This window comes from Cariama cristata, unplaced genomic scaffold, assembly GCF_000690535.1.
Source record: "Cariama cristata isolate BGI_N322 unplaced genomic scaffold, ASM69053v1 scaffold16492, whole genome shotgun sequence".
In the NCBI taxonomy this organism is placed as follows: Eukaryota; Metazoa; Chordata; class Aves; order Cariamiformes; family Cariamidae; genus Cariama; species Cariama cristata.
Window position 1 is genome coordinate 29,031 of NW_009604545.1, and position 25,058 is coordinate 54,088.

The 25,058-nt window shown below is 48.7% G+C and overlaps 1 protein-coding gene across 1 annotated transcript in view; it reads left to right on the forward strand.

Moving 5' to 3' along the window:
• The window catches only part of CAMKK1 (calcium/calmodulin-dependent protein kinase kinase 1, alpha), a 61,622-nt gene that overhangs the window by 6,943 nt on the left and 29,621 nt on the right, over positions 1 to 25,058 (forward strand). Inside the window, exons 2-8 of the mRNA XM_009695670.1 lie at positions 3,671 to 3,718; positions 5,460 to 5,513; positions 13,189 to 13,240; positions 13,869 to 14,002; positions 14,599 to 14,635; positions 16,731 to 16,752; positions 18,821 to 18,909. Coding sequence (XP_009693972.1) covers positions 3,671 to 3,718; positions 5,460 to 5,513; positions 13,189 to 13,240; positions 13,869 to 14,002; positions 14,599 to 14,635; positions 16,731 to 16,752; positions 18,821 to 18,909 — 436 coding nt within the window. The remainder of the gene's footprint in view (positions 1 to 3,670; positions 3,719 to 5,459; positions 5,514 to 13,188; positions 13,241 to 13,868; positions 14,003 to 14,598; positions 14,636 to 16,730; positions 16,753 to 18,820; positions 18,910 to 25,058) is intronic.

Genomic DNA, 25,058 nt, shown 5'->3' on the forward strand with positions numbered 1-25,058 from the left:
AGTTTCTGTCACACGGTGGTGGCAGCACTGGATTTATAGAATTGGGTCTGGACTCTGGACTTCACTGTGCTTTCTGATTTTTGTTTTCTGTGGCATTGATCTGCCCCCCCTCTCTTGAGTAATACCTTGGACATGTTAACAAATGGGGGCACCTTGTTTTTTAAGGCAGAACAATTATTGCACACTTGGACGGACACAGCAGTCTAATTTGCTGACAGCTTTTCATTAAAGGATCTCATTAAGGTTCTTGCTCTGTTTGTATTTAGCAGCAGTTGCAAATACATTGGCATGATGAAATCAAGAGGCTTGTACAATGTTATCTTTAAGAAACACTTGGCCCAGAGATAGGTGTTTCTCTCTGATAAAGGAATAGTACAATTATCCCACTTCCTGCAGGAGAACCAAATAATAACATAACAACCCTGCCAGTCTGCAGTGACACATGGCAGGAGTTGTTTGAGCTGTGAATTATGGTCTTTCTGCAAGGGGGGAACGAAAAAGGTAGAAAGCATCTATCATCTGGTTTGATTCTTGCTGCATTCAGCTCGAGTGCTTGAAGCACTGCAGAAGCGAAGATGATAATGCTTGGCTTGGGTAATTATCTGAGTGGAGAGCGATGGAGGTGTGGATTGGGTAGGGATGCAGCAATAGCATTTGTAAACTCTCAGAGGCTGTACTGCAGACCCTGTCATCACCTTTCCCTCGGACCTTCTCTGAGTGTTCCCATCCCTTTCAAAAACCATTCCCCAAAGGTGGGTGTCCTGGTATCGCTCACAAGCTCCATTTAGCATCAGTGAAGAGAAGTGCTTCAGGTGATTGGTCTGGTGTGGGATGAGAGTGGTAATTTCTAGCCAGAGGTAAGAGGGATGGCAGGAAGATGATGGTCAGTGGAGTGTGCCGTGGAGGCAGGGACAAGGCATAGTCCCTCCTCAGTTGCCCTAAATGCTTTGTAAGGGGGTTTGCCTGGCTGGATGGACTGTGTCCAGCACAAAGGACTCTGCTCCTTCAGGAGGGAGGGAAAAAGTGCATCTGTGGCTCCCTCAACAGCGTGTTGGCAAGAAGAAGCAGCAAATTTGGTGCTTTAGAGATGCCACCTTGGCTTGAAATAAGGTACTGAGTGCAGACCAAGGAGTCTATGGCTACATGTAAGAGGGTGTATTTGCTTGTGCGAGTAATCCCTACTCGGGAGAGGAGGCCTGATAACAGTACCTGGTCATTGCAAGCTCGCTGGTTTGAAGAGCAGGAGATACTGAAGTGGTTGGAAGGTTTCTCAGAGGGGTGGTTGCTTTTCCTGCCTGTCTCAGCTGCTCTGGTGAGCGTTTCCCCATCTCGGCAGCACTGCAGTTTTGCACAGGACAAAGCAAGGGGTGTGAAGCTGAGCGTGGGGAAACCCAGGGCAGGAGATGGCAGCAGAAAATTGTTCCTGCTTAATTTGTGAAAATCACTGCGATGCAAAGCACAGCCGTGTGCTGGGAAGTGAATCTGCTGACATATTGTTTGCAGGGGAATTTGTCCTCCACGTGTCCGTACCGTGGGTTGCGGCGTGCTGCCCTCCCCTTTGGGGAGGGGAGTCCTTTCTACAAAATTCAATGGGATTTTTCTTTTCCATGTATTTCTGCGGCCTTGTGCTTTACATCTTGGCTTTTGTTAGGTCATGCTCTCTCTTTTCTTGCTCCTAATTCTGATGGATTGATTTTTGCTTTTGGAAAGACACATGCTTTGCTAGCAGCCGAGTTAATACACTTCTGTGGACACATTACTCACAGTTGGCTCTTCTTCCCTGTCAGGGTGGTGGAAAAAAAACTTCCTTCACTGGAAACAAGATCAAGATTTAAATCATTCCTTGTATTCCTAACAAGCCACTGCTTGCAAGCTTAAAAAGTCATAATTTTCCAGTTCCTTTATTCTCCTTCACTGTGATGATCGCTTGTCTTAAGAGCGTTTTCTGGTTGGTGATGGGGAAAAGTCAAAATTATCACCGGCCACATCTGTGCTGTAAATGCATCCTGAGAGGCAGAGGAGTGTTGTGTTCAGTGGGGCTGCTGCACGGGGTCAGGGCTGTAACACCCCCTGTTCCTGTTCTTACAAACGGACTGAAGATGTCTGGCACTGCTTTGCTGTCCTGGCACTGCTGCTGTAGATTGCAGGACTATTTTGAGGTTTATGGGAAGTCTAATCTACCTGTCTGCATATTTTATATCAGCTTTGTTCCCAAAGAAGTGCCTGCTGCAGAGGCTGGAAGTGAATTTCCAGCCTGCTTTAGCGCTTGGCAATCTCAGGGAGAAATTTTGTGTTCAAAAATGCTGTCTGGGGAAGTGTGTCCCATCTAAGGCTCAGCCCACACCATGTGCTCTGGTTGGAAATTCCCCCCCTTCCCTCACCCCACCAACTTTGGGGCTCTCCCCTCCTCTGCAATGCAGTTCAGTGTTGTGTGTTAAGTCAGGACCAAGGCAAGGACCAGGACCAAGTCAGGACCACTGCAGCCCACCCTCCCTAGTGCCGGCGGTGCAGAGATCCCTGCCAGAACACTTGGACTCTTTGCCAGGAGCTTTGCATTGCAGCAAGGTGTGTGCTGTCCTCCCACAGACCCCGTCACGGTGACCGAACTGGGCAGATCCCCTGGGTGCTCCCCAGCAGCTGGGCAGTCGCAGGGAGAGCTCGGTGTGGGCAGTGGATGCCGCTGACCCTGCGCTCGTGGTCTTGAGCCCCCTGCGCTTCTGCGGTGTCTGGGATTTTCTTCTTGTAATTATAAGGGTGGAGGGATCAGCTCCAAGTAAATGAAAGCTGTGGAGGTTTTGCTGCTGCTGTGGAAGTGTTTTCCTTTAGGTAGTACAATACTAAAGGAAGGGTGGATTTAACACCAGGTGACTGCATGGTGGTTGTGTTCCACCTTGCTTTCCAGCGGTCGATGCCTGGAGCCACCATCACTCCCTGTGCTGCTCCTGGTCTGTTGAGTAACTCAGCACCCCATCATTACACCCACGTCACAGCTTGCTGGGGGTCTGCATCCACCACCTTCCCACCCCGTGGGGTTTCAGTGCTGGATAGCTTGCAAACAGAGATCAGACCTGCCTTAGGGATGACTTATTTTAGCAAATACTCTATCAGCTTAAGGGATTCCATTATTGTTTGTGTTGAATAGCTCCTCAAAGATCAGTCCACGATCCAGGTAAGGATTCCTCTGGGTGCAGTCACAGCACGACCCGCAAAGGGTCCACGTCTTTGCCAGGCTGATGTTGGGAAGGGCACAGGCTAATGCTGCAACCCTGGGACTGGCGTGGGTGCCTGGGTGCTGGGAGCTGCCAGGCTGTGAGAGCCCTGTGGAGCTGGGGACGGGTGTTTTTTTGCTTGGTATTGAGCACAGTCCAATGTAGATGGTTAATGTAAAGAGGCCAGAGGCTGCTGTCGGGCTCACCTGGGGTGATGCTGGGGTATTGGGGTGCAGGGGCCTCTGGTGTTACAGCAACACAACTGGAGTCAGAATTCAGCCCATAATTGCTTTGTCCTGGGCTGTCAAAAAAAAAAATGTAGTGCTTATAGTGTAACATATACCAGTTTAAATAAGGCTCAGTCTTTCATTATTCAGTACTCTTCATCTACTTGATACTGATTCAAACTCAGTCATTTCCTTTTACCAATACTCTAATTATGTTCTCCTTTTGATCTGCAGGACTGTGTGCAATTAAACCAGTACAAGCTGCAGAGCGAAATAGGCAAGGTATGTTACTGGGGCTCATGTTTGTCACAAGCAACCTGCGTGCACAGACGTGAGTACGGGTGGAAAGACTGCGCCAGCCCAAGGGATCTTACTGACCAAGACTCCTTGCAACTTGTGTTTGTTTTGGGAGGTTTTGTTTGTTTTTTGCCTTATTAGTTTAAGCAAGTTTTGTTCAAGGTCAAAGTGGAGCTGCTTCCTCTGAAATCTAAATTTATTTTCCTTCCCTCTGAAGGTGGTTAAGCTGGCCCCCTTCCAGGGTGTTTTCTTGCCAAATATAACACTAAGAGCCTTTGATGCATTAGTACATCAAGGAAAGAAAACAAAACAAAAAAAATCAGGGCAGGTGTTTGGTCCCCATCAGGACTAGTTCAAGTCTTTATGTCCATGAATGAAATGCTAGTTTAATTCTAGTCCTCATTTAAAAACTGCAGAATGATTCAGAAGAGATTCCTCCAAAGTTATTTAGAGGTCTGGGCTGGTGAGCAGTTCAGACACCTGCACATTTGGATGTCTGCCACCATTGCAGATGGCTTCACGAGTGACGGTGCTGTCTGGAAGCTGTACCTACCTTTGCAGTTGGAACATTGCAGTCAGAAAGGATGGCACCCTGAGCTGCAGAGACCTTCACCAAAAGTTTCATTAACCCAAACTCCTCTCCAAAGCAAGAGGCGCCGATCCATGGGAGGAGGCACCCTTGCCATCTGCGCAGTGGGCTGTGCATTTGGCTGCTGGCAGTCAGGGTGTAAGGGTGGAGATCCCACGGCTGGTGGTATGGCAGATGTCATCTGAAACTCACACACAGCTTCAGACCCACTTACGGCTTTTGTCATTGGCTTAAGTATGATTTAAGGAGAGCGTGAGACCTTCTCTCTGGTGGATTTACCCCTGCCTTCTCCTTCCCTGCGGGTCACAGTGAGCAGATAGGCACCTTAAAGTTGGTAGAGGGCCTGCTGGACCTGCTGTGCTTCTGGATCAGCCAGATGGCTTGTCGGTCTCCTCTGAGACCAGGACCTTCATTCCAGCTCTCAGCGAAGTCAAGAGAACTGCTTTGAAGGCTGTAGTGTTCATCCCTCTCATTTATTCAGCAGGCACCTGTCAGGGATAATACCTAGCCATGGTGTCATGTCTTGCTTGCATAAAATGTGTGGTGTTGGCACAGAAATGCAAAAAACCAGTGATTTGGATGGAGTTTGGCTTCAGGCTATCACTGGAGCTGTGGATATAGCAGCAATCCAGGTCTGCATCTGCATGGGCAACATGCAGTTGGTGGAAAGCAGGCAGCTGGTCCTCACTGAAGTCCATTTGCTATCAAGAGAAGGAGAGGTTTTGTGCTGAAAATGGTCTTGCAGAGAAGTAGAAGAAAGATGTTAGTGCAGAATTTCCAAACTTGCACAAAAAAAATCTACTTGAAAATTTTCTCTGCTCCCCACCCACATTTGAGTTAAGACAGACACAGTGGCTTTGGCTGAGGGCAGGAGGTGACAGACTAACCCTCAGCTCCTCCAGACGTTGTTAATCCTCAAATGCCCAGTGGTTCCAACAGAGCTGCCAAAATGTACGACCTTGCTGGTAGGGTCACACCACCTGCGGACTTTGCTCAGGGGTAGACATGGCCTGTGGCCTTCAAGGGTTTGTTGTTTTTTTTTTTCCCCCTGTATAGGGCCATGGTCTACCATCCTGGAGCGGCAAGGAGACGAGGTGAAGCTGCTGAACTGACTGTGAAATTTGTGTTTATTTTTAGGGTTCCTACGGTGTTGTGAAACTGGCCTACAACGAGAACGATGACAAGTATTACGTAAGTGTCCCTCTTGTCTGCTCCTTGCTACCACCACTGCTCCTTGTTCCTCTTTGCCCCCCTGAGAGCTAGATCCCCTCTGCCTTGCTGCTTTTAGTGTGTGCGTTTCTGATTCGGGTAGCATGCAAGGAATTGAAGCCTGCCTGCGTGTGGTGCCGAATGGGAGGGAAATTGGGTGGGCTGCCTTATGTAACAGGCAGGGATCTCGGAGGCAGGCTGCAGAAGCGTATCGCTGATCTGTCTTGACGTTTTCTAGCTATGAAGCAGGTCACCTGAAATTAGAGACGAGTGGGTGGTGGTATTCAGCACCTCCTGTGCATTGGAAGATCAGCCTGGAACGAGCAGGCGCGTTTTGTAAGGAAATGGGGGTCTTTATTGGAAAGATGCTGAACAGCGTGGCCCAGCTGGGCAGTGCCTGGCTCCCCTGCATCATACCCCCATGCAGGATGCCTCCCTGTACACCGAACGGGACCTCGCTGTCAGGTCGTGAGGTGTAGGGTGCAGGGCAGAAGGCAAACCTTGGCTTTTAAATCCTTTGCTGAGCTGAAGCCCAGAGTTGGAGGGTTTCAGATTCAAAAAGGCTCCTTATGCTGAAGGCTCCTTCTCTGTCCCTTCCCTTTCAGAGGCAGGTGAATCCTAACTGTCCCAGCTGGGATTCTTGCAAAATTTGTCTGCAGATGTGCTCGTGTCCCTGGGCTTGCCCTGTGGCACATTTTGTTCAGGCTGAGAGCAGGAGCTGGACAGCTGTCAAAAGGAGAACTGCCTTGCTGTGTGTGGCTGTGCCTGAAGGCTTGTGGAAGCAGCTTTCAGTAGTTTCTGGTGGGTCCCAGGGCAGGTATCTGCTGAGCAGAGCTGGGTGGTTGCAGTGCCGTTGAACCTAAACCCCACTGCCCTCGATGCAGCCCTGTCGGACTGGCCCTGCACTTCAGCTGTTGCTCTGTCCTGTGTTTGAGAGGGATCCTGCTTTTGCTGCTGCAATGGGGTGGCCTTACGTGGGTGAAAGTGAGCCCATGAGAGCACCTGGGCAGACTCGTGTGCTGCTCCCTGTCCCAGTGCACAGAGCTGTTGGTCTTGGTACAGAGGGGAATAATAATATGATGTGGAGATGTAAAGTGTGCTCATTCCCTGCTACTCCCCAGCTAGCTTTTGTTCTCTGACTTTCGGATTTACAAGTGACATACCAGGTTGGAGGGGTCGGGTGGGAATTGTATGCCTGTTAGTATTCATTAGCCCTTCCATGCTTCCAGCAGGCATGAAATTGCAGGAGAAATGTGTTGAAATGAAGGATGGAAGAGATGAGACAAAAATCTGGACAAGGTGCCCTGGAGCTGGCCAAGCAAAGGAACCACAGTTCTTTCCGTCTCCTGTCCTTTCCAAGCTGAGTCACCCACCGCACCAGAGCGGTTGCTGTTCCCGATGGCTCTCTTTCTTCGCTGCCCTCAGAGTCCTCTCTCCTGTGCCCTGCTGCAGGACGGTTTTGTTCTGCAGAGAGCGATGGTGCCAGCCGTGGCTTCCCCGATCCATCTGTCCCACCAGCGTAGGCAGTGCCAGGACCAGCGGCACAAAGTGGGAATGCATCACATTTATTTCCAGCTGAAAATTGTTGTGCTTTAAAAATTGTAATCTTTACATTTTGGCGCTGCCCTTTTGTTCTGGGAATCCTGATGCTGTGCTGCAGGCTGCCCAGGGTGGGCAGGGCAGTTGTCACAGCTCAGCAAGAGAGAGCTGGGTTTAGGTTAGTGTTGCCTGCTGTGTTCTTGTCTGTGTTTTGGATGTAGGTTAATGCCGTGGATGTAGATTTAGCTGGTGAAATCAAAGCCAAAAGTGAAAGTCTGTGTCCAGGTTAGCCTGGTGTGTGTTAGTTAATCCCCGCTTAATCTCTATTTCTTTTTCTAATCTAAGCAAACACTTTAAAGCTACTGCAGTCCGAGAGTGGCTCCCATGCCTGGGCACTGTTTCAGCCTTGCTACCTGAAGAAGGACAGGGTGTGCAGACCCCCTTACTGCCAGCATTGCAGGGACATGCTCTTTGGTTCATCTCGATCTTCATTTTGGGGGGGTTGAGAACCAGAAGTTGAACCAGAACTCAACTGGGACCCTGGGGCTGTGAAGGTGATCCTGGGAGGTGTGCAGAGTGCTACAGCGGATGGAGAGATGGGACCAGAGTCAGACCATCAGCAGTGTCTGCCTGCGTTTCATTGCAGTGGATGTCAGCGTACGGAAGAGGAGAGGGCAGATGGCTGTGATGCTTAAGTCTTTGTTTCATGTACTTGCTACCCTTTTGGCCAGGGCAGTAGGAGCTTTCCCCCTTCCCCAGCTGCAGTCACATGTAGACAGGCTGTCACCCCTAATCCTTCCAGTGCCTGTGCTTGTGTTTTCCAGCAGAGCAAGCAGTGATGGAGACACCTCCACTTTTCCAAGATGTTAAAACGGCCCAGGAGCTGGCAGACTTTTTAAAGCTTCAGAGAAATAGCAGGCAATTGCATAACTGGTTAATGGTTGCTTAGCTCCCCATGCCTGCTGGCGTGTTCTCCCAGCGCTGAGATAACTTCCCTGTTGCTCTGCGTATCGTTCCGTCCAAGGCTGTCTTGCAGCAATGCACGCCGGCCCCCTGGGGAGGGGATACCTAATGCAGCTGCCCATTACCAGCAGTTAGTAGAGGTAATTGGGATTCTGACAGTTGGAGAGTGCCTTTTCTGTGTGATGATTTTTCCCCAAATTTAGCTCTGGAGGATTGTCTTTTGTTTCAGGTAATTGGAGGAAATCAGCCCTTGGTTGGCCTTTAGTAAGCAGCCCCTAATAACTGATTCATGTGTGCAGTGTTTTAGCATGAGGCCAAGGTGTTGCTGCCTGCTTTATTTTCTTTAAGCTAGTGTGCTGCGATAAAATGGAGCAAAACTTTAAAGAAAGCATAAAATTTTTATTATGGAGTATAATTCAGAGTGTGACTCCTCATTCTGGCTGAGACTTGGGGCCTTTTGCTAGCTATCTTCAAAAAGGCAGAGTTTATAGGTACCAGGAACTGAATCTAGCTCCTGTCAAAGCAAAAGGAAAGATTTCTGTTGCTTTAATAAGTTTTGGATCTGGCCTAGAATTAGGAAAAACCCTCAAGGAAAAAAAGCTGATCACCATATTTGGGGAAAATGTAGATGGGTTGTATTTACTCTGTGGGTTTTTTTACCTTCCGTTAAAGATGAGAGAGTGCTTCCAAGAGCTTTATCCTTGGTTGCTGTGAACAATTACAGTGCCGTGGAGGGCTGTGAAAGTGTGCTGACTTACATCAGCAGATGCAGGGAATGTATTAGACCAAGGAAAATGAACTTTCAACACCAAGTATGTGACCCAGTGCTCCCTCCAAGGAGACCCCGTTGGGATGTGGAGTTGGCTCCCAGAGCAGAGGTCCCTGCTGCTGCTGGGGCACATGAAGCTGTTACAGCAGTATTTGCGGGGCTCTGCCAAGGAACTTTTTACAGCTGGAAAGGTTTTAGTGTCTCAGTTTGCAGGAGATGCTTTAATAGTGACTAGAGGAAAAAAGAAGAAAACCCAAGCTCTGTGAAAAAGCAGCAAATAAAAAGCAAAGGCAAACGTGTCCAGGCGGAGATCTAGTTTGGAGTCATTGTGCTGATGGAATTTGATTCCGTGATGCCTCGGGTCGTGTCTCCTTCCTATTTTCAATCTCTAAATCAGCTTGCACAGAAAAGTGGTTATGATAGACATTTGTTATGCTACTTCTGGACAAAAGCAGTAGCATTGTAAGTTGTCAGTGGGTTTGTCTCTCTTTTTTTTTTCCTCTTTCTTTTTTTAATCTGGTTTCCTAAGAAACAAGTCTTGTGTATTGTGCTCTCTGCCTCTTTGTACCTAACAACCTTTGCATGGAGGGCTCTTTCTACCAACTCTCAGTGATGGAGGGAAATTCCTTCCAAGTTTATGAAAAGATGGTTGAACAAAGTGCTGTTGCTGAGGAGGTGGCGGCCAGCAGCAAGCCTTGAACTTTCTAGCCCCTGGAGAATCCACTTTGGTCACCATCCAGACGGGAAGGGAAGGCACGGCTCCAGTGTTTCTCATCTTCTTGTGCACATGACAGCTACTGAACCACTGCCAGCTGTGCTCCCGTGCGGTGAGGACCAGGGAAATGTTACTTTAACACCCGGTGCTGTTCAGCAGCAGGGTTGTGAGGAGCTGGATCACCCAGGGTAAGAGCAGGAGCCTCCAGGAGATGGCTGGAGGCAGGCGAGTGTGGCCACTTCGGAAAGGCATCCCTGCTGTGGTGTCAGAGCGTGGATGGGGCACAGCCTGCTGATGTGACAAACAGTGTCTGGGACACAAGGTGATAAATGCAGGAGGAGGATTTTAGGGGCATGGCAGCTAAGCCTGTCTGATTTAGGATTTTTCCTTCAGTGCATAGCATTCTTCTCTCCTGGCAGACCTTCCCTCTTAGCCACTTTATCTGAGGGTTGTCGGGTTGTTGTTGTCAGACAGGATAGGTGAGGAAGGGCTGGAAACGCTCTCTGGTCTGCCTGGCATTCCCGCAGGGTGCTGTCACACACTAGCAGAGGATTTAGGTGGTTAGTAGCGACCTTTGAGCAACATCCCTCTCCCCTGGGAGCTGCAGGTAGGGACTGCGCACAGGTCTTCTGCCTTTGCAATGCAAGTCTCTCTGTTAGCAAATAAAATGACACCCTAAGTGCTGTGAAAGCATCACAAAGGACAGGTGATAAGTTCTCTTGGCTCAATCAATTTTATCACCCTTTCCTTCCACAACTAATGGCCATTTTGCTGTTGTCATTACCAAGCATCAGGATGCCTGCTCCAGGTCTCACTGTTGTGAAAGCTGCTGTGTCCCAGGCATCCCTGCTCTCCATAAACCTGGGATCTCCTTTCCCTCCGGCAGCTTCCCTGTGGTTTGCTAGGAGGAGAGCAGTAAACTTAGATAATAAATGCACATCAAAGGAAAGCGCATGGTTCCCGCTGCCTCTCAAAGGAAAATGTCAAGATCCGTGTCCACATGTGAATAGTCGGAAGGAAGGTGGGTGCAAGGGCATATGTGGAGGAAATCTCCTCTAGGCTCCCTCTTTTCCTGAGGAAGCTGAAGCACTGCTTGCCAGTGCAAAGGGAAAATCCCTCGGCTTGGCTCTGAGCTGGTTCTTTATCAGAAAGGCATTATCTGGGTAATTAGTTCTGCCTGTGAGTACAAATGTCTCTGGCTCTTTCATGCGTGTGAGCCCGGAAGGAGAGGTTTGCTGAAGCATCCCTGTGCTGCTCCCATTATGCGCAGCTACAATTGAGTGAGGAAGCCTTGTCCTGCCAGCTCGCGCTGTAATTAAAGTGAGGCTTCACCGCCATGTGCTCTTGTCTCTGCTCTTGTGATAATTAAGTGGCTCTGGCCCGTTGCATGATGAAGTTTGCTCTTCGTCCCCCGTTTGCGTTTGAAAGCACAGTGGGACAAGTCCTCTCTTCTGATCCAGCACTGCTTGTGGAGCAGCAGATTCTGGTGCTTTGAAGTTGGTATAACCATGTCCTGGTGCTTCTTCCACAGCAGTAGAGATGGTTTACAGTCAGCTCATCTATGATACGGTAACCCCCGTCACCCCTCATAGCATCCTTCAAGGAGTTTGGGTGACAGCAGTAGCTCTTGTTCCCTCCATTTCTGTCCTCGAGAGCAATTCTTGTCTTTGCTATTGCTCCTTTCTGTACCTTCCTGCTCCTTCCAGCCTCTCCCCAGAGCCTGCCCCGGGAAGGACTAGCCTGATGCAGGCACAGCTGGTGGCAGTGGTTCAGTTCCTCAGGCTGGGTTCCCCAAGCATTGATGCAACTTGGGAGCTTTCAGCAGCAAATTGCATCTTCGATTTCTTTTTTTATAAAGCTCCTTGCCAAAAGGCAGGGAGGACTCAATGTGGGATTGGAGGAAGGGGAGCCTTCTCCTCCCGGGCTGACGATGGTTGAAAGAAAAATAGGTGTACCAATTCCTTTTTTTTTCCCCATAAATTTTCATTAGGGAGAGAGAAAAGTGGGGAGGGTAGGAAGTTCTCCAGGCTTGATCCTGGCCATCCTTGGAGGTGGTTGCGCACATCTTGGATCCTCTTTTAGCAGACCATGAATCATTTGGCTGTCTGTATTGGACACGGCACTGTGCTAAGTAAAAGATAAGCACTTCTGAGTCTGTCTCTCAACACCATTGTTTCCAACAGTTGGCTTGGGAGCTGTCAGGCAGGATTGAGAACTACACAGTGTCTCTTCTCAATTACACGGGTGCAAATCCAGAGGATTTCACTGGATCAGTACCAAAAATAACGATCCTTTCAACAAGCGGTGAACCTGGCTGCAGTGGGAGCCTTGACGGGAGGTGGGATCCTGGAGTGTGCGGTGGCATTGCTGCCAGGAAAAACAGCTTGGGAAGGAGTTTGCTGAAATGGTTTTGGTGACCTGTTCCTGGTATATCTGTGTAGCGTGCAGAGAGCTTGCCTCTGTGGTATTAATGCAAAATTCCTTGACATTTGACTCTGTCCTGCAGGAGTCCTTGGTTAATTATATCTCGCAGAGGCCACTGCAGTGTGAATTACAGATTGGGATGCTTAATTAGAAGGAGTAACTACCTATTCTAGGGGAGGGAGCAAGTGACCATTCCAGGTCCTGGGAGCACAGAATGTTTTTGTAGGCAAATTGTACCATGAGCTGGTTTCTCATGAAATATTTATCTGCTGGGCCACTCGGGGCTGTTTGAGTGGCCTTCAAAAAGGTTATTAAGGCACAGAGCAGATAGAGGCACAGAGACTGTTTATTAACTTCAGGTTGCCTTTTGCTGCTATGCTGATGCCAATTGGATGGCAGAAAAAATTACCCTGACCCCCTCCCACACTTCGGCTGCCTAGGTTCACAACGGTGCCAGCGTACTATCAGGTACGAGAAGGGAAGGAAGCTGCTGGCAAAAAACTGCTTCCCTCCCAGTGCCTTAGCTCTGTGCAGGAGCATGGCAGGCTTCGCCATTTCTGATGGTGCAGGAACAGATGCCCATGAAGTATTTTGTTCGTGGTCTTGGGCACGGTGCTGGATCACACTGCAGGTGCTCTGTATTACTCTGGCAGCATGGAAGAGGCTTATGGGAGAAAAATAGTCTCTGAGGGTACAGAAGGCCTCTCCAGGTGGCACAGAGCAGGTGGAAGGGCTCTGTGCTCACCCTCTTCCAGGTCTGTGGTGTAGGTTGCTAGGGTAGCTGTATGGCCATGACACTCCAGCTCTTTTGCTTCCTGAACCCTCTGGCAAGGCAAAACATAAGGTGGAGCCGCCTTGAAGTGGCTCTGACTTGTGGTGTGGCCATAGAATCATCCCAAACAGCAGGTACATAAAGGTCAGCTAGAGGAACCCACCTCTTCCCTCAAGCTCCTGTGCCAAATGCAGAAATTGAGCTCCTTTTTCTTTGTCCAATTTAAAATAAATCAAAACCATTTATTTTTTTCATGGGAAAAAGATGAATGAAACAAATGGTTGGCATTGTCTTTAGGAAAGCCTGGGTCAGTGTGTGTGTGTATCTGTCATTGCCACCACTAACAAGGAGACTTCTTCTCTAGGTTGAGGAACAGACTGGAGCCAGTCCCTGATGCCTAGCATACTCCCAGGTCACAGCAATGAGCGCTTTGGCTCTTGTTCGGTTTTAACATTGCTTTTTCTTCTTCCTTCAGGCAATGAAAGTCCTCTCCAAAAAGAAGCTCTTGAAGCAGTATGGATTTCCACGTGGGTATCTCATATTTAGAGGTCTACCTCTTGTCCTCAACTAGGCAGATCTCTCTGTAGAAACGTTGTCTGCAAGGACTGTGGAACTTGGTCTCATTTGAAAGCTGCCCAAGTAGAGAGGGGGCTGGTTAAAACACAGTGGGTAGTGAAAGGACAGGCACAACCACAGGAAAATTCAGTGCACTTGGTATTAGATCCCTGTCTTTGATTTTTCTGAGTCTCTTTGAAGTGCTGATTCTTCCATGTTTACCACCAATGAAGCCTAATTAAGTGCTGGAAGTTAGGCAGGGTACCTGCCTCCTCCTCCCAGGAGGAAGGTGAAGGTCCTCCTTCACCATTAGCCTCCTCCCAGGGGCTCTTCTACCTTCTCAGATAGCACCTGGCTCCAGTGACTGGGCCATGGGACCTGGCAAACAGACCAGGCTGGGAAGGTGGGAGCAGCTGATCTGAAAGGGGCTTGGAAATCTCAATTCCAGGTGGAGACTGTAATGCTTTGGGGTGATAAAAAGGTGATGAGGTCTTCCAGAATGGTTGGAGGTATCTGCAGAGGGGCCAGTGGCTGCTCATTCCTGTGTGCCAGGTGCTGCTGAAAAATGAGTTGTTCTTCACCATGTTATCACGGTTGCAGGTCGACCTCCTCCCAGAGGGTCGAAAGCATCCTCCGGAGAGCAGCCAAAACCCATGGCACCACTGGACAGAGTCTATCAGGAAATAGCTATCTTAAAGAAACTGGACCATGTCAACATCGTTAAACTGATAGAGGTGAGCTGCTTCTCCACCCTAAGCTGCACTGAAACATGTCTGGTTGGTATTGCGACAAGAAAATCTTTCTTCACCTGCTCCTACTTCAGCCAAAATTGGTTTAAAATAGTTGTTCAGAAATTTAGGCTGGTGATTCCAAGCAAGATCGTACCAATTATGTATGACAAACTGACATACTCTGGGCTTTGGGCTGGTGCCCAAGAGAAGGCAGCTAGCTGTGCTGGTAGAAATAGCAGCAAGCTTTGACCAGTGAAACTTGTGTGTAGACAAGCCTGGGAAGGTGCACAAGTGCAAGGCTTCGGTGCCATTTTCATTATGGGCTGAGGCCAGATTAGGACAAGCAGTGGTTTTATTGGTAGGCTGTTTCTCCAAATACAGGCAGAAGCCCAGATTTTTCTGGAGACAAGAAAATCTGTGTCCTTCAAAGCCCCTCTCTCTGCAGGAATCTCTAAATATTAGCCTAAGTCATTCTCAGTGCTCTGCAGCTCAGCACAGTGTATAGGGAGCAGTAAAATGTTACTTGATTAAAAATATCTTTGTTTTCCTGCTGTTTTTCTTTTTCCCCTTTCCCCTTATCTCACTGTTATCAATTACAGGTCCTTGATGATCCTGCAGAGGACAACTTGTACATGGGTATGTGAGTCACATGTGCTAACAGAACCATCTGGGCTTAGACCTAGCGATGCAAGTAATGTGTACCAGGGCTTGGGGTCAATACCGGGAGGAAACTTGTACCAACTTCAGCAGGCTTATTTTTTCTGAGAAGTTCAACGACTGTAAAGGCAGCTGGGATGGAAGGGCCCCTTTCAGTAGGGTAAAGCAGCCTTGTGTCTTAGTACAGCTGTGTGCATCTCCTTGCCACGGGGACACTAAAAAGACATGACAGTGGCTCTGCCCTCCTGTATGTATATGTCGGTTCCAGTTTTAGAGCCAGGAGAGAAGGGAAGGGTGCAGGATGGTTTTTTGTTCTCCTGGTATGAGGTTGGTCCCTGCAGACTCTTCTTGTAGGCTGTGGATAGTGGTAGTGACTCTGGAAAGCAGTCTTGTCTCGCGGTGTTCCCTCTGACCCCTGCAGAGACACTGACCACCCTGCTGAGCCTTGGGACCTCCTAAGATAGCAACACTCCTGTCTTTGGCCTCTGAGCCCAGGCCCTGCCATGGGAGGGCATAGCTGACCGTACATTTATGCAGAGGGTGAGGAGTTTCCACCTGTTTTGTCTTCCTCTCCCCCAAACCTTGGAGGTGCCAGGCACAGCCTAACCTCCATTTAGGCAAAACCTGGAGAGGCAGGCCTGGGAGGCACTGAGGTGCCCTCTGAGATGGGCCAGAGGAGGGGGATGTCTGACCCTATTACATCTCTGCTTCCCTGAAATATTTCCTGATGAGGCAGGCTCAAAGGCTGCTTCTCATGAAATAATTATGGGATGCTTTTGAAGCTGCTTGTGAAAGGGGGCTCTGCCTAGCAAATGAAGCTATTTGCCTTTGAAAGGCCACTTTTCCCTTTCAGCTGAAGCCCCAGTGGCATTCTGGCAGCATCGCCAAGTGGCAGCCAAGGCAGATGCACGTGTAGTGGGGAACGTGGCTGAGGCTGTTGTTTAAAGTCCTGAGCTCCTGGGGATGGAGAAAAGGGGAGAGATGAGGGAGCAAGCTTTTTTGTTGAATGAAAATAAATGCTCAGCACTGCTCAGGATTGAGCCTTCTGCAAGTGGATTTCCTGCCACCTGCTGCTGACCCAGCCGATGATAACCATACCTTTCTCCTTCCAAAAATGCCCCCCACTACAAAGCAAAACTAGAGAAAGTGCAGTTTGCTCTTTGCTAATTACTGCTGGCATTAAGTACTGCTGTGAGCACTCTGCAGTGTGCTCATTGGGAAGAAAGCAGGGGATGGAGGGTGCACATAGAAATTGAGCAACTTCCAATGGCACAAGGTGGTTGAATAATGAAATGCTGCCACAAGCTGCAGCTTCTTCAGCCTGGAGACCAAGATGAGCCAATGCAGGGTGGCTTGTGTTTGTACCTTCAGCTGGTCTAACATCGCAGCTGTAAGCAGGGCTGCCTGGTGCTTTGGGGAGGCTGATCTGCTTCGATTTCTTGGGAGGTGGAAGAAATCCCTTAGTAATTAATGAGAAAGAGCTCTCCTACTACAAAAAGGCTGATCCTTCTCCTGTTTGCAGAGCAGGTCAGAGACAGGATCAGAAATGCACATTGCCACTAACCCCATAATCAGACACAAAACCTCACGTGCGCTACAAACCTCAACTCACACCAACAAATCCTCCGATTGCGCCTGCCAGAGATCGTTTACCTCTGACAGCCATGTAGCTGTGCTGCTGATTGACACAGCAAAAATGAAGCAACATGTTCTTACTGCATCTCTTTTGGTATCAGCAATTTAGCAGAAATATCACACCAAATGCCCTCCTTGAAGGTACTGAATAAGAAGGGATTCAAATCAGCAAGGGCTTACACTAGGAGCAGCAGAAATGTAGTTGTGGTTGATAAATGAGCACCCACTCTCTCCCTACGTGGAGCTGGCGGGAGGTGGGGATATTTATCTTTGCTGAAGAGATGAATATTTTCATTTTGCATCCTCTGGAAAGAGAAGTGAGTGGAGATAAATTGGTTTTGCAAGTATGGGAATGGATGTGTTTTTGTAGGTGCTAAAAACCAAATTAGCCCTATTCCCTCTTCTCGTTCATTCATGGTTTGATTTGCTTTTCTTGCAGTGTTTGACCTCCTGAGGAAAGGGTAAGTAGCCCTCATGGGATTCCTTGTCTTGAAATTTTTGGTGTTCATCGTTAGCTTCCTAGGGAGATGGAGGTTTGATATATATATATAGTGGGGCAAACAACTGTCTGCAGGCAAGTGCAGAGGAGGCAGAATCCAGCTGTAGTTGCCTTTGCACTGTTACAGCCTGCAATGATGTGGTGAATAGTAATGGACTGGGAGGACATGTCCTGATGTCAGGCTTTGATCTGGAAAATAAATTTGATGCCAATTCCCCATCAGGTGCCTGGAAGAAGAGATTTTAATAGGAATACTCTGCTAGGGTAACAGCCACATCGTGTCTTCCTCTGGCATGAGGGGTGTATGGTTTCATCAATGTTTACTTGCCACCCGCTGCCTTATTTTGCCCCTAGCACTAACATGTTGTGGGAAGCTGTTTTGTTGGCATGTTTTTTCATAGCAGGACAAGCAATGAGGTGATGGGAGTCTCCTCACTGCTTTTTGCTACACCTGCACTGATTCTGCAGCTCTGCAGAGTCACAGCAAGGTCAGGAGAGTTGTGCCTGGGATGAGGGAGATTCCTGAAGGGCTTTTTTCTCTCTGGCCCTGTGAACAAGCCTCTTGCAGGCTGCCAGCTCCAGTGGGTTGCTGGTGAGAGGCTCCCCAGTCTCCCTGGTGACCAGGCTGATGACTGCCCTGTAGAAGGGAAGGAGGAGAAAAAAAAGCTCCTGTAATCAGCTGTGCCCAGAGAACGTGCAGCCTGTCTGCCTCTAGCAGAAGGCAATTAGACTCCATTAGTGGCTCTGCCAGTTCTGCCGCTCACATTATTTCTCCCTGGTTTCAGCAGCAGACAAATGTGTGTGAAGATGTAGGGAAGGCAGTGGCAGAAAAATGCAAATGGGAGATGAAGGTCATCAATCAAATGGGCGGCAAGGGAGAAGAGAGAAACTCTGCAGGAAGGATTTGCTGCTGGGTGCTGAGGGGAAGAGCCACAGAGCCTGGTTTTGGTGATGGGCTATTCTCTCCCAGGGTTTGGCTTGCAAGGACAGTGCCTCAGGAGCACTCACTTAAATCCAGCTCAAGTCAGTGGACATATGTCTAAATGCAAGGTCAAGCTTCTGGCACAAGCAGGATTAACCCCCAGTGCAGTGAAGTCCTTAGCTCCTACCATTCATCCGCTGGGGAACAGGAGATGCTGACTAGCTCTTACAGCCTCTTTGCCCTCAGCTTTCCGCTGGCACAGGCAGAAGAGGGGCTTTTAGAGGATGCTGTGCATCTCTCAGCAGTGGCGGCGTACAAAGGAAAGGAGAGGAGAAGCTGATCAGGTAACCTTCACTGAGTTCTGGTGGTGGCTGAACCCTGAACAGCTAAATCGGTTTTCAGAGCAATTTAGCACAATGCACTGGAAATATTCCCACTTAATCTTTGAGCCGGTTGTTCATGTCTAGATTCTGCCTTGGTTTAGACTAGCTGCATGCAGATGTTGCTTCAGGACTGAGCCCCACCAGGCACAATATCCAGGGCACAGCAGCAGGTACTCTGTCCCCACTGCTATCTGATACCTCCTGGTGATGCTGATGCTCACAGCCATGAGCAGCTTTAGCAAGAAACCAAAGACCAGATCCAATTTTGTTCTTTCACTACACTTTTCCCTTTAGGACTCTCAGTGAATAGTGTTTGCCTTTAACTGCTGCTGTCTGCACAAAATATCCTGGTGTTGACAAGGGTTCTGTGGCTCCTGCTGGCTCAGGGACTGTGCAGAGCCACTGGTCACCACTAGCCGGGCTCACTAACCTAGGCATCACCACATCCAGAAAGGATGACTACACATCCATCCTGCGTGACGGCACCCAGAACCTCTTGGGAGTCTGGCCCTCAGTGCTGGGGATGTGGTGATGGAGAACATGAAACTCCTCCTGCAGCAAGTCAAGGCACCTTGCACGGGAATGCACAATTGAAGCTACAGCCTAATTATTTTCCTTTGTTGCCCCTCCTTTTTCTGATTGACGGTTGTATTTTACTCCTTGCAAGCGAGGAGTGTTACTGCCATTCTGCAAAGTACTTAAGTTACTCACCCTCTTCCTAACAGGCCTGTCATGGAGGTACCAAGCGACCAGCCTTTCAGCGAGGAGCAGGCTCGGCTCTACTTCCGAGATGTCGTCTTGGGCATTGAGTACTGTGAGTACCACCAGCATCGACAGCAGCTTTGCAGAGTGCATGCGTTGACCTCCTGCTCGGGAGAAGCCTCTCGACTCTGGTGGGCTGTCAGTTAAGTGAGTGAGGTCTCCTCTAATTGCATGTGATGGGGTTTGCAGTTGGTGGTGGTCCCACTCAGCTCAGATTTACCCAGGCAGTATCAGAGATGCCAGGAGCAGGCATTCCTTAGAAAGGATACTAGGAAAATAGTGGCTTCCTTTTTAATTCCATTTATCTCTTTCTGGAGAGCGTCTTTGAAAGCAATAGCAGAGCCAGAAAATGGGTGTTTGCAGTGACACAGACTGAGTCAACTTCAGCTGGAACAAATTCCTGTCTTTAGATTAGCAGGGGAAGCCCCAGCCATGGGGAGAGCTGGCAAGCGGCATGGGGATGGTGTCTGTCCTTGTCCACTCCCTCTGCAGCATCATTCTGAGTGACTCCTGGTCACTCAGGGCTGTGGGGTGACGAGAACCCAGTGCTGCTGTGCCCTTCTAGGGAGGTGGTGACTCAAGTGTGTTCCCTGGCTCTGTCCAGAGACTCCAGCAGCAGGGTTCCTCTTTGTAGCCTATTTGATTATTGTCACCTTTTTTTTGTAAGTCTTCTCCCAACGTGGCTGAGGCCAGATTGCTTACTGAGCACTTGTCCTGAAGAGTACAAGGAGGTCAGGATAGGTCTGTAAATGACAGCAGGGATTTTTCTGGCCGTGTTGTAGTTGACATGTCCCTGCTGGCATGAACCTGGCAAGGGTGGGAGAAGAGGGGTCCCTGAATTGAAGACACAAGGTAGAGTGGTCTGTGTGCTGGCATCTTGTGACCATGGATCCCGAGGAGCAGCAAGGGCTGGCTGGTGTTTCCCCTCGTGGACTCTTAGCAGAGCTGGCATGTCCATGTAACCTCTCGCCCTCTGCAGCAGGGGATGTGAAGCTGTCAGATGGTGCACTTTGCTCACTGCTGATCTGCAGGCCTTGTGCTGCAGGCTTCATGGCTGGGCTTCTCTTCTGACCTGTGCCAGCAGTGGGAGGATACCCATGAAATTGCTGGTTGCTTTCTTGTCTGTAAGACAGAGCTCTGAAAGCAGCAAGCACAGTAGAGCGGGGCATTTATGGGTGCAGGACACATCTGTAACCTCGTGCTTTGGTGTGGTGCTGGTAGCTGGCCTTACTCCCATGCTGTGTCTATATTACACTGCACATTCCCACTCCTCCTGAGCCTCCTACCAGCATTGTCACCAAGTCAGAAGGCACAACTCTGATCCCCTGCTACTCGCTCACCTTAGGTCCCTGCCTTTATCCTTGGCTCTGCTTCTTGCACTGGAGCAGTTCATGCATAGGGTGCTGCCAGGACCCACATAGCATGGTCTCATGCGAGAGGTACCCATGAGTCGGCTGGTTTGCAATTCCTGCTTCTGTACCAGCTGGGCGCATTGTCAGATTGCTGGTGAGCTCTGTTTGTCTCCATGCCCTTTGGCTGTCATCCTCCTTGTAGGCAGCCTTACGTAGAGTTTAGCAATCTCATCATTGACTGCTTTCTCTGCGCACTGATGCACTGAAGAGTTGGCCATGGTTGGACAGCTGAATGTGAGGAGGAAGAGGCAATACAGCTTTTGCAGAGGCAATTCATGCCTTACAGATCTATTAGTTTTCCAGAGGAGACAACAAACATGTAGATGAGGTGATCCTGTTACTACATTGTGTTTCAATTGCCAAACAGCTGTTGATTAGATCCATTAACAGTAGCTCATAAAGAAGCTCATGAGTCTCTGGTTGGATGGCCTCTTGTGGATTAATAACTAGACAATCAGGAAAGTAGGAGTACAGCTTTCACAATGGAGAAAAGTCACTAGTGCAGTTAAACAGGAATCCATAATGTGGCCTGGCTTGTTCAATATATTCCTAAATGACCAGAAGAGGGTAGAGTACAACAAGACAGATTGGTGATGACATCTGGTTATTCAGGGTAGTCATTGTTAGAACTGACTGCAAAGACTGGCAGGAAGATGCTGTGATAGCAAGTGATGGCATGATAAAATGGCAGATGAAAATTCATGTTGCTGACTGCAGGGTAATGCACGAAGGGGAGAAACAATATGAAAAATACGTACATCGTGACGGGCTCTATATTAGCTGTTCTCACTCAGGCTTCATTCTGTATAGTTCTCTTGAAAATGCCAGCCCATCACTTAGTGACATCCAACAAAGCTAACAAGATTTGAGGAATTACTGGGGATGCAGTAGAGAAGAAAACAGAAGACGTAATTATACAGTTATTTGGATCTGTAAGAGCTCTTAGGTACAGGTGAGGATTATCTTGAATATTTTGTGCAACTCAACTCAGCCTTAGAAACAGCTCTCCAGAGCTGAAAAAGACCCGAGATGGATGATCAGGATGGTCCTGGAACATCTGGTGTAAAGAGATGGAACATCTTCTATACGGAGATAAGACCAAAGCTTTTAAGACTTGAAAATGATCATGGGAAGGGGTGATATGACAGAGGCTTGTAAAATCCTAAGTGTTAGGGAAGTGACAAACGGAATGAATCTGTTTCTAGAAACAGAAGAGTTAAGGGGTAGCAAACAAAGCAATCAGGTAGCCAGTTTAAACCTGAAGGAATTACACTTTCATGTAGTGTGTAATTAAACTGTGAAAGTCAGTGTTGGGGGAGAAAGGTGCCAGAACTAAATGGGCTCCAAGTGATTATAGACAGATCTGTAGAAGAAAAGAGCGTCAAGGACAATGAAATATGAGGATACAGGCAGAGTTTGCCATCGGGCTGCCTAAAGCAAGGACTGTGGGTACTGGAGGTGTTACATCTCTCTGCCTGATGCTTCTCCCCAAGCTATTGACCTCAGCAGGAGATGGGGTGCTGGGGTAGGTGGGCCTTTGCTTTGGATCCTCTTCCATCCTCATCTCTCCTCCAGCAGCTTGTCCACATTATCCTTGAGGTTATCGCTGTGCTGACCTGACGGCAGAGGTATCTGCGCTGTGCCAGGTTCTCTTGAGACTGATCTAGGTTAGCTTGGTGTCTCTCAGGCATGGCAACCTTTTCTAAACCTGGCTTACTTCAGCAGTGCAAATGCATGGTTTTGGTGGCAAACCTGAAGGCAGGGCAGCCAGCAGTGGGAGGGACAAGGATGCTTGAGCAAGTGATCATCATCCCCAGTCAATGAGCAGTGCAAAGCCTGAAAGGTTAGACATTTGCGAGACAGAGCTATGTCACCCTTCTTGTTTAGTCCACAGTGAGATTTTTCCAACTGTTTCAACCTTAGGAAGTAAAGCCTGCTGCTTTCACAAACCAGAGGGTATTGTTTCAAATGCGCTTTCAAAAAGCCAACGTGTAGCTGTGTCAAACTCAAAAGTAATGTTTCATGGTGCCATAGTGCTTTGAGCCACATCTGCCTTAATTTCACTGATCTCTGGTGGCCTCTGCAAGCTCAGCAGCCACTCAGAGGCAGAGTAAGCCCCTCATTTCTACAAGGCTTTTGTTGAAGACTTACCTGGTTTCAAACACCTGCAGAGAACAGCTCTCTGAGCATGATGAACCTTGCTGAGGCAGAGAAAGGTGGTTTGCAGTGCCCCAGTCCATCTCCACATTGAAATGCAATACCACCTCATTTTTTGTCTAAAACTGGTGGGTGGGTATAAAATCAGTTTTGCAAGTCTTTGACAGTCCAGAAGCTTCCAGGTGCTGCCAAAATCAGCCAGGTCACCCCAGAAAGTTGGTGGAAATGCATATATGAATGGGAAGCTCAAGACTGTTTTTCAGTAGAGTTTGAAGGGAGAAGACTGCAGCTTTTTATATTCTCATTAGCATTCATATTATAGCAGAACCTGTGTGCGTCAGCTAGGAGATCCGAGCTCTGCTGTGCTGATTGCTGCTGGCGTAACAGTTCCTGCTCAGAGGAAACTTTGAGTTTAAAAGATAGCCAAAAAAAAAAGTAGTAAAATGTGGGTAACCCTAGGCAGAAGGGGCAAAACTGGGCAGTAAATTATAGGATGCTCAAGCACTCCCAGCAACAGGAACAATAGGATGCTTTATTTTGGGCTATTGAGTAACCACTTATTTTATTAGCAAATGAAAGTTAAAAATGGTTTTCTCTCCAAACTGCTGGGTAAATGCTTGGCAATTATTATATAATTAAGAGGAAATGTGCACCGTTTGTGTATGCTGAAGGAAAAGTGTTGCCAGGCAATCTAGAGATTGCAAGGTAATTTTAATGTAAGCATACATAATGGTTATGTAATTTGGGAGACTCAATAACCATGCAGCTGCTTGAGGCTCGCAGTCATCACAGCAGCAAAGGCATCATTGCTGGTTGGGTTTTATTAGAAGTTGCAAAGTGGATTCCTGTTGGAACCTACAAGGCATTAATCCAGGCCAGTGTGCTGCCCTTAGTGCAAACAGTCTGTGGTGAGTGGGAAGGGACCGCAAGAGCCAAGCTGGTGGGAGACGTGGGCTGACCTTTTAAATTACCAGTGGTGACACAAGGTCCACAGCTGCTGCACGTCTGGGGGGACTGGACTCCACTGGCTATTCATGATGCTTGCCTGGGCTGGAGGCCTTCTGCAAGAGAGCTGGCTCTGAGTGAGAAGTGTTTGGAGGGAGGCAGTGGTCAGTGTTGATGAGAGCAGAAACATCCCATGCTGGGTGGGAAGCTTGGCTTAGGCACGGTGGGAGGCAGGGACAGATGCCCTGGAGATGCCCACCGAGAGCTCCCCCATCCCGGCACTGGCACAGTGCCGCCTTGCTTTGTCAACTGCTTTGGCTGTGTTTCTGGGTTTTGTATGTTTAATACTGGGGAAGTGCACTTTGATACATGCAGGGTCCCAGCCTCGTTCACTAAGCAATGAAGAAACAAAGGCAGGTTCGAGGTCTGAGAGCTGGGGAGACCTGCCCATGGTGGAGCATCCCTTCCTCTGAACCCCAAACCGCTGGGGAAATATTTTGAGCTTAAAAGTGGTAATATTACTGGTTCCCGTTCTGTTTTCATATGCCTGTCTTAGACCTGGGCTCTGTGGTACAGTTTCAGGAGTTATTTAAGCACATGCAAACTTTAATTCCCATCCTGGTGAAATGAGCCCTATGAAGGAAAATGCTTTTGCTCCCACTTACAAGACTTTCCTGGTACTGACGGCATTGCACACACCCTTCATGAACTGAGGAGGCAGGCTGTCGTCTGCGTGTTGTAAGTACCAGTGGAGTGGTGATTTCAGAATGTATTTTGGTGTTTTGGACGGAAAAGTTTTGCTGGATTACTTGTGTTGTTAACTAAAGCATGTGCTTAAGCATCTCTGTGAATTGGGGATATGTACAATTACCTCCCTTTCCACTTGTAACTTCCCTTTAGTGGTGCTTATCTGGGGTTATTTAAGCTTCAGTCTCCCTTCTAGTAAGGCAAACATTGCTTTCCCATTGATACTCAGCAGAAGTAGATGGGCTGGATAGCAAATAGCTGCCAAAGGAGTTAGCAGCCGTCGCAGGACTGAAAGGCAGGAGGTGAATACAGAGCTCCCCTGCAGAGCCAGGCAGCTGCGGGTCAGCCCAGGGTGCCTCGCAGCCGGGACCCACTGGCAGTGCTGGCCAGGCGGGTGTCCAGCCATGCACCCTGCAGCATGCCTTCAGCACCCTGAGATCAGTGGCCCAGGCATTTCTTCAGCCAAAGGTTGTGTCTTTGTATTCAATGGCCTCTAATATTGTTCCATTCATTTGTCCAATCCCTTTTAAAATTTGCGTAAATCTTCAACATCTGCTACCTCCTATTTGCGTACTGTGGGGAACACTTCCCATTCAGTGTTGAGACTGATCCTGCAGGCTTCAGCTGATGCCGGCAGTGACTTGGGAACAATTGTGCCCTCCCTGTGCCACCCCTGGTTTTTAAACCTCCATCACATCCTCATGGGTGGCTTTTCAAGGCTTGCAGAGTTCTTGTCTGTCAAGTGTCCTTCCATCCATTTGACCATCTGTTAGAAAAAGCTTGCAGTCCTTGGACCCCCCCAAGCCTTGTTAATTGGGGTCACAACAGTATTTCAGAGTTGTTTTCTACAGTAAATGTGGCTGAAAATGCTTACTGCAGGAGTTGACATATCCCTCCCCCCCCCCCCCCACAAAACCCCACGGGTTGTGGGCACACAAAC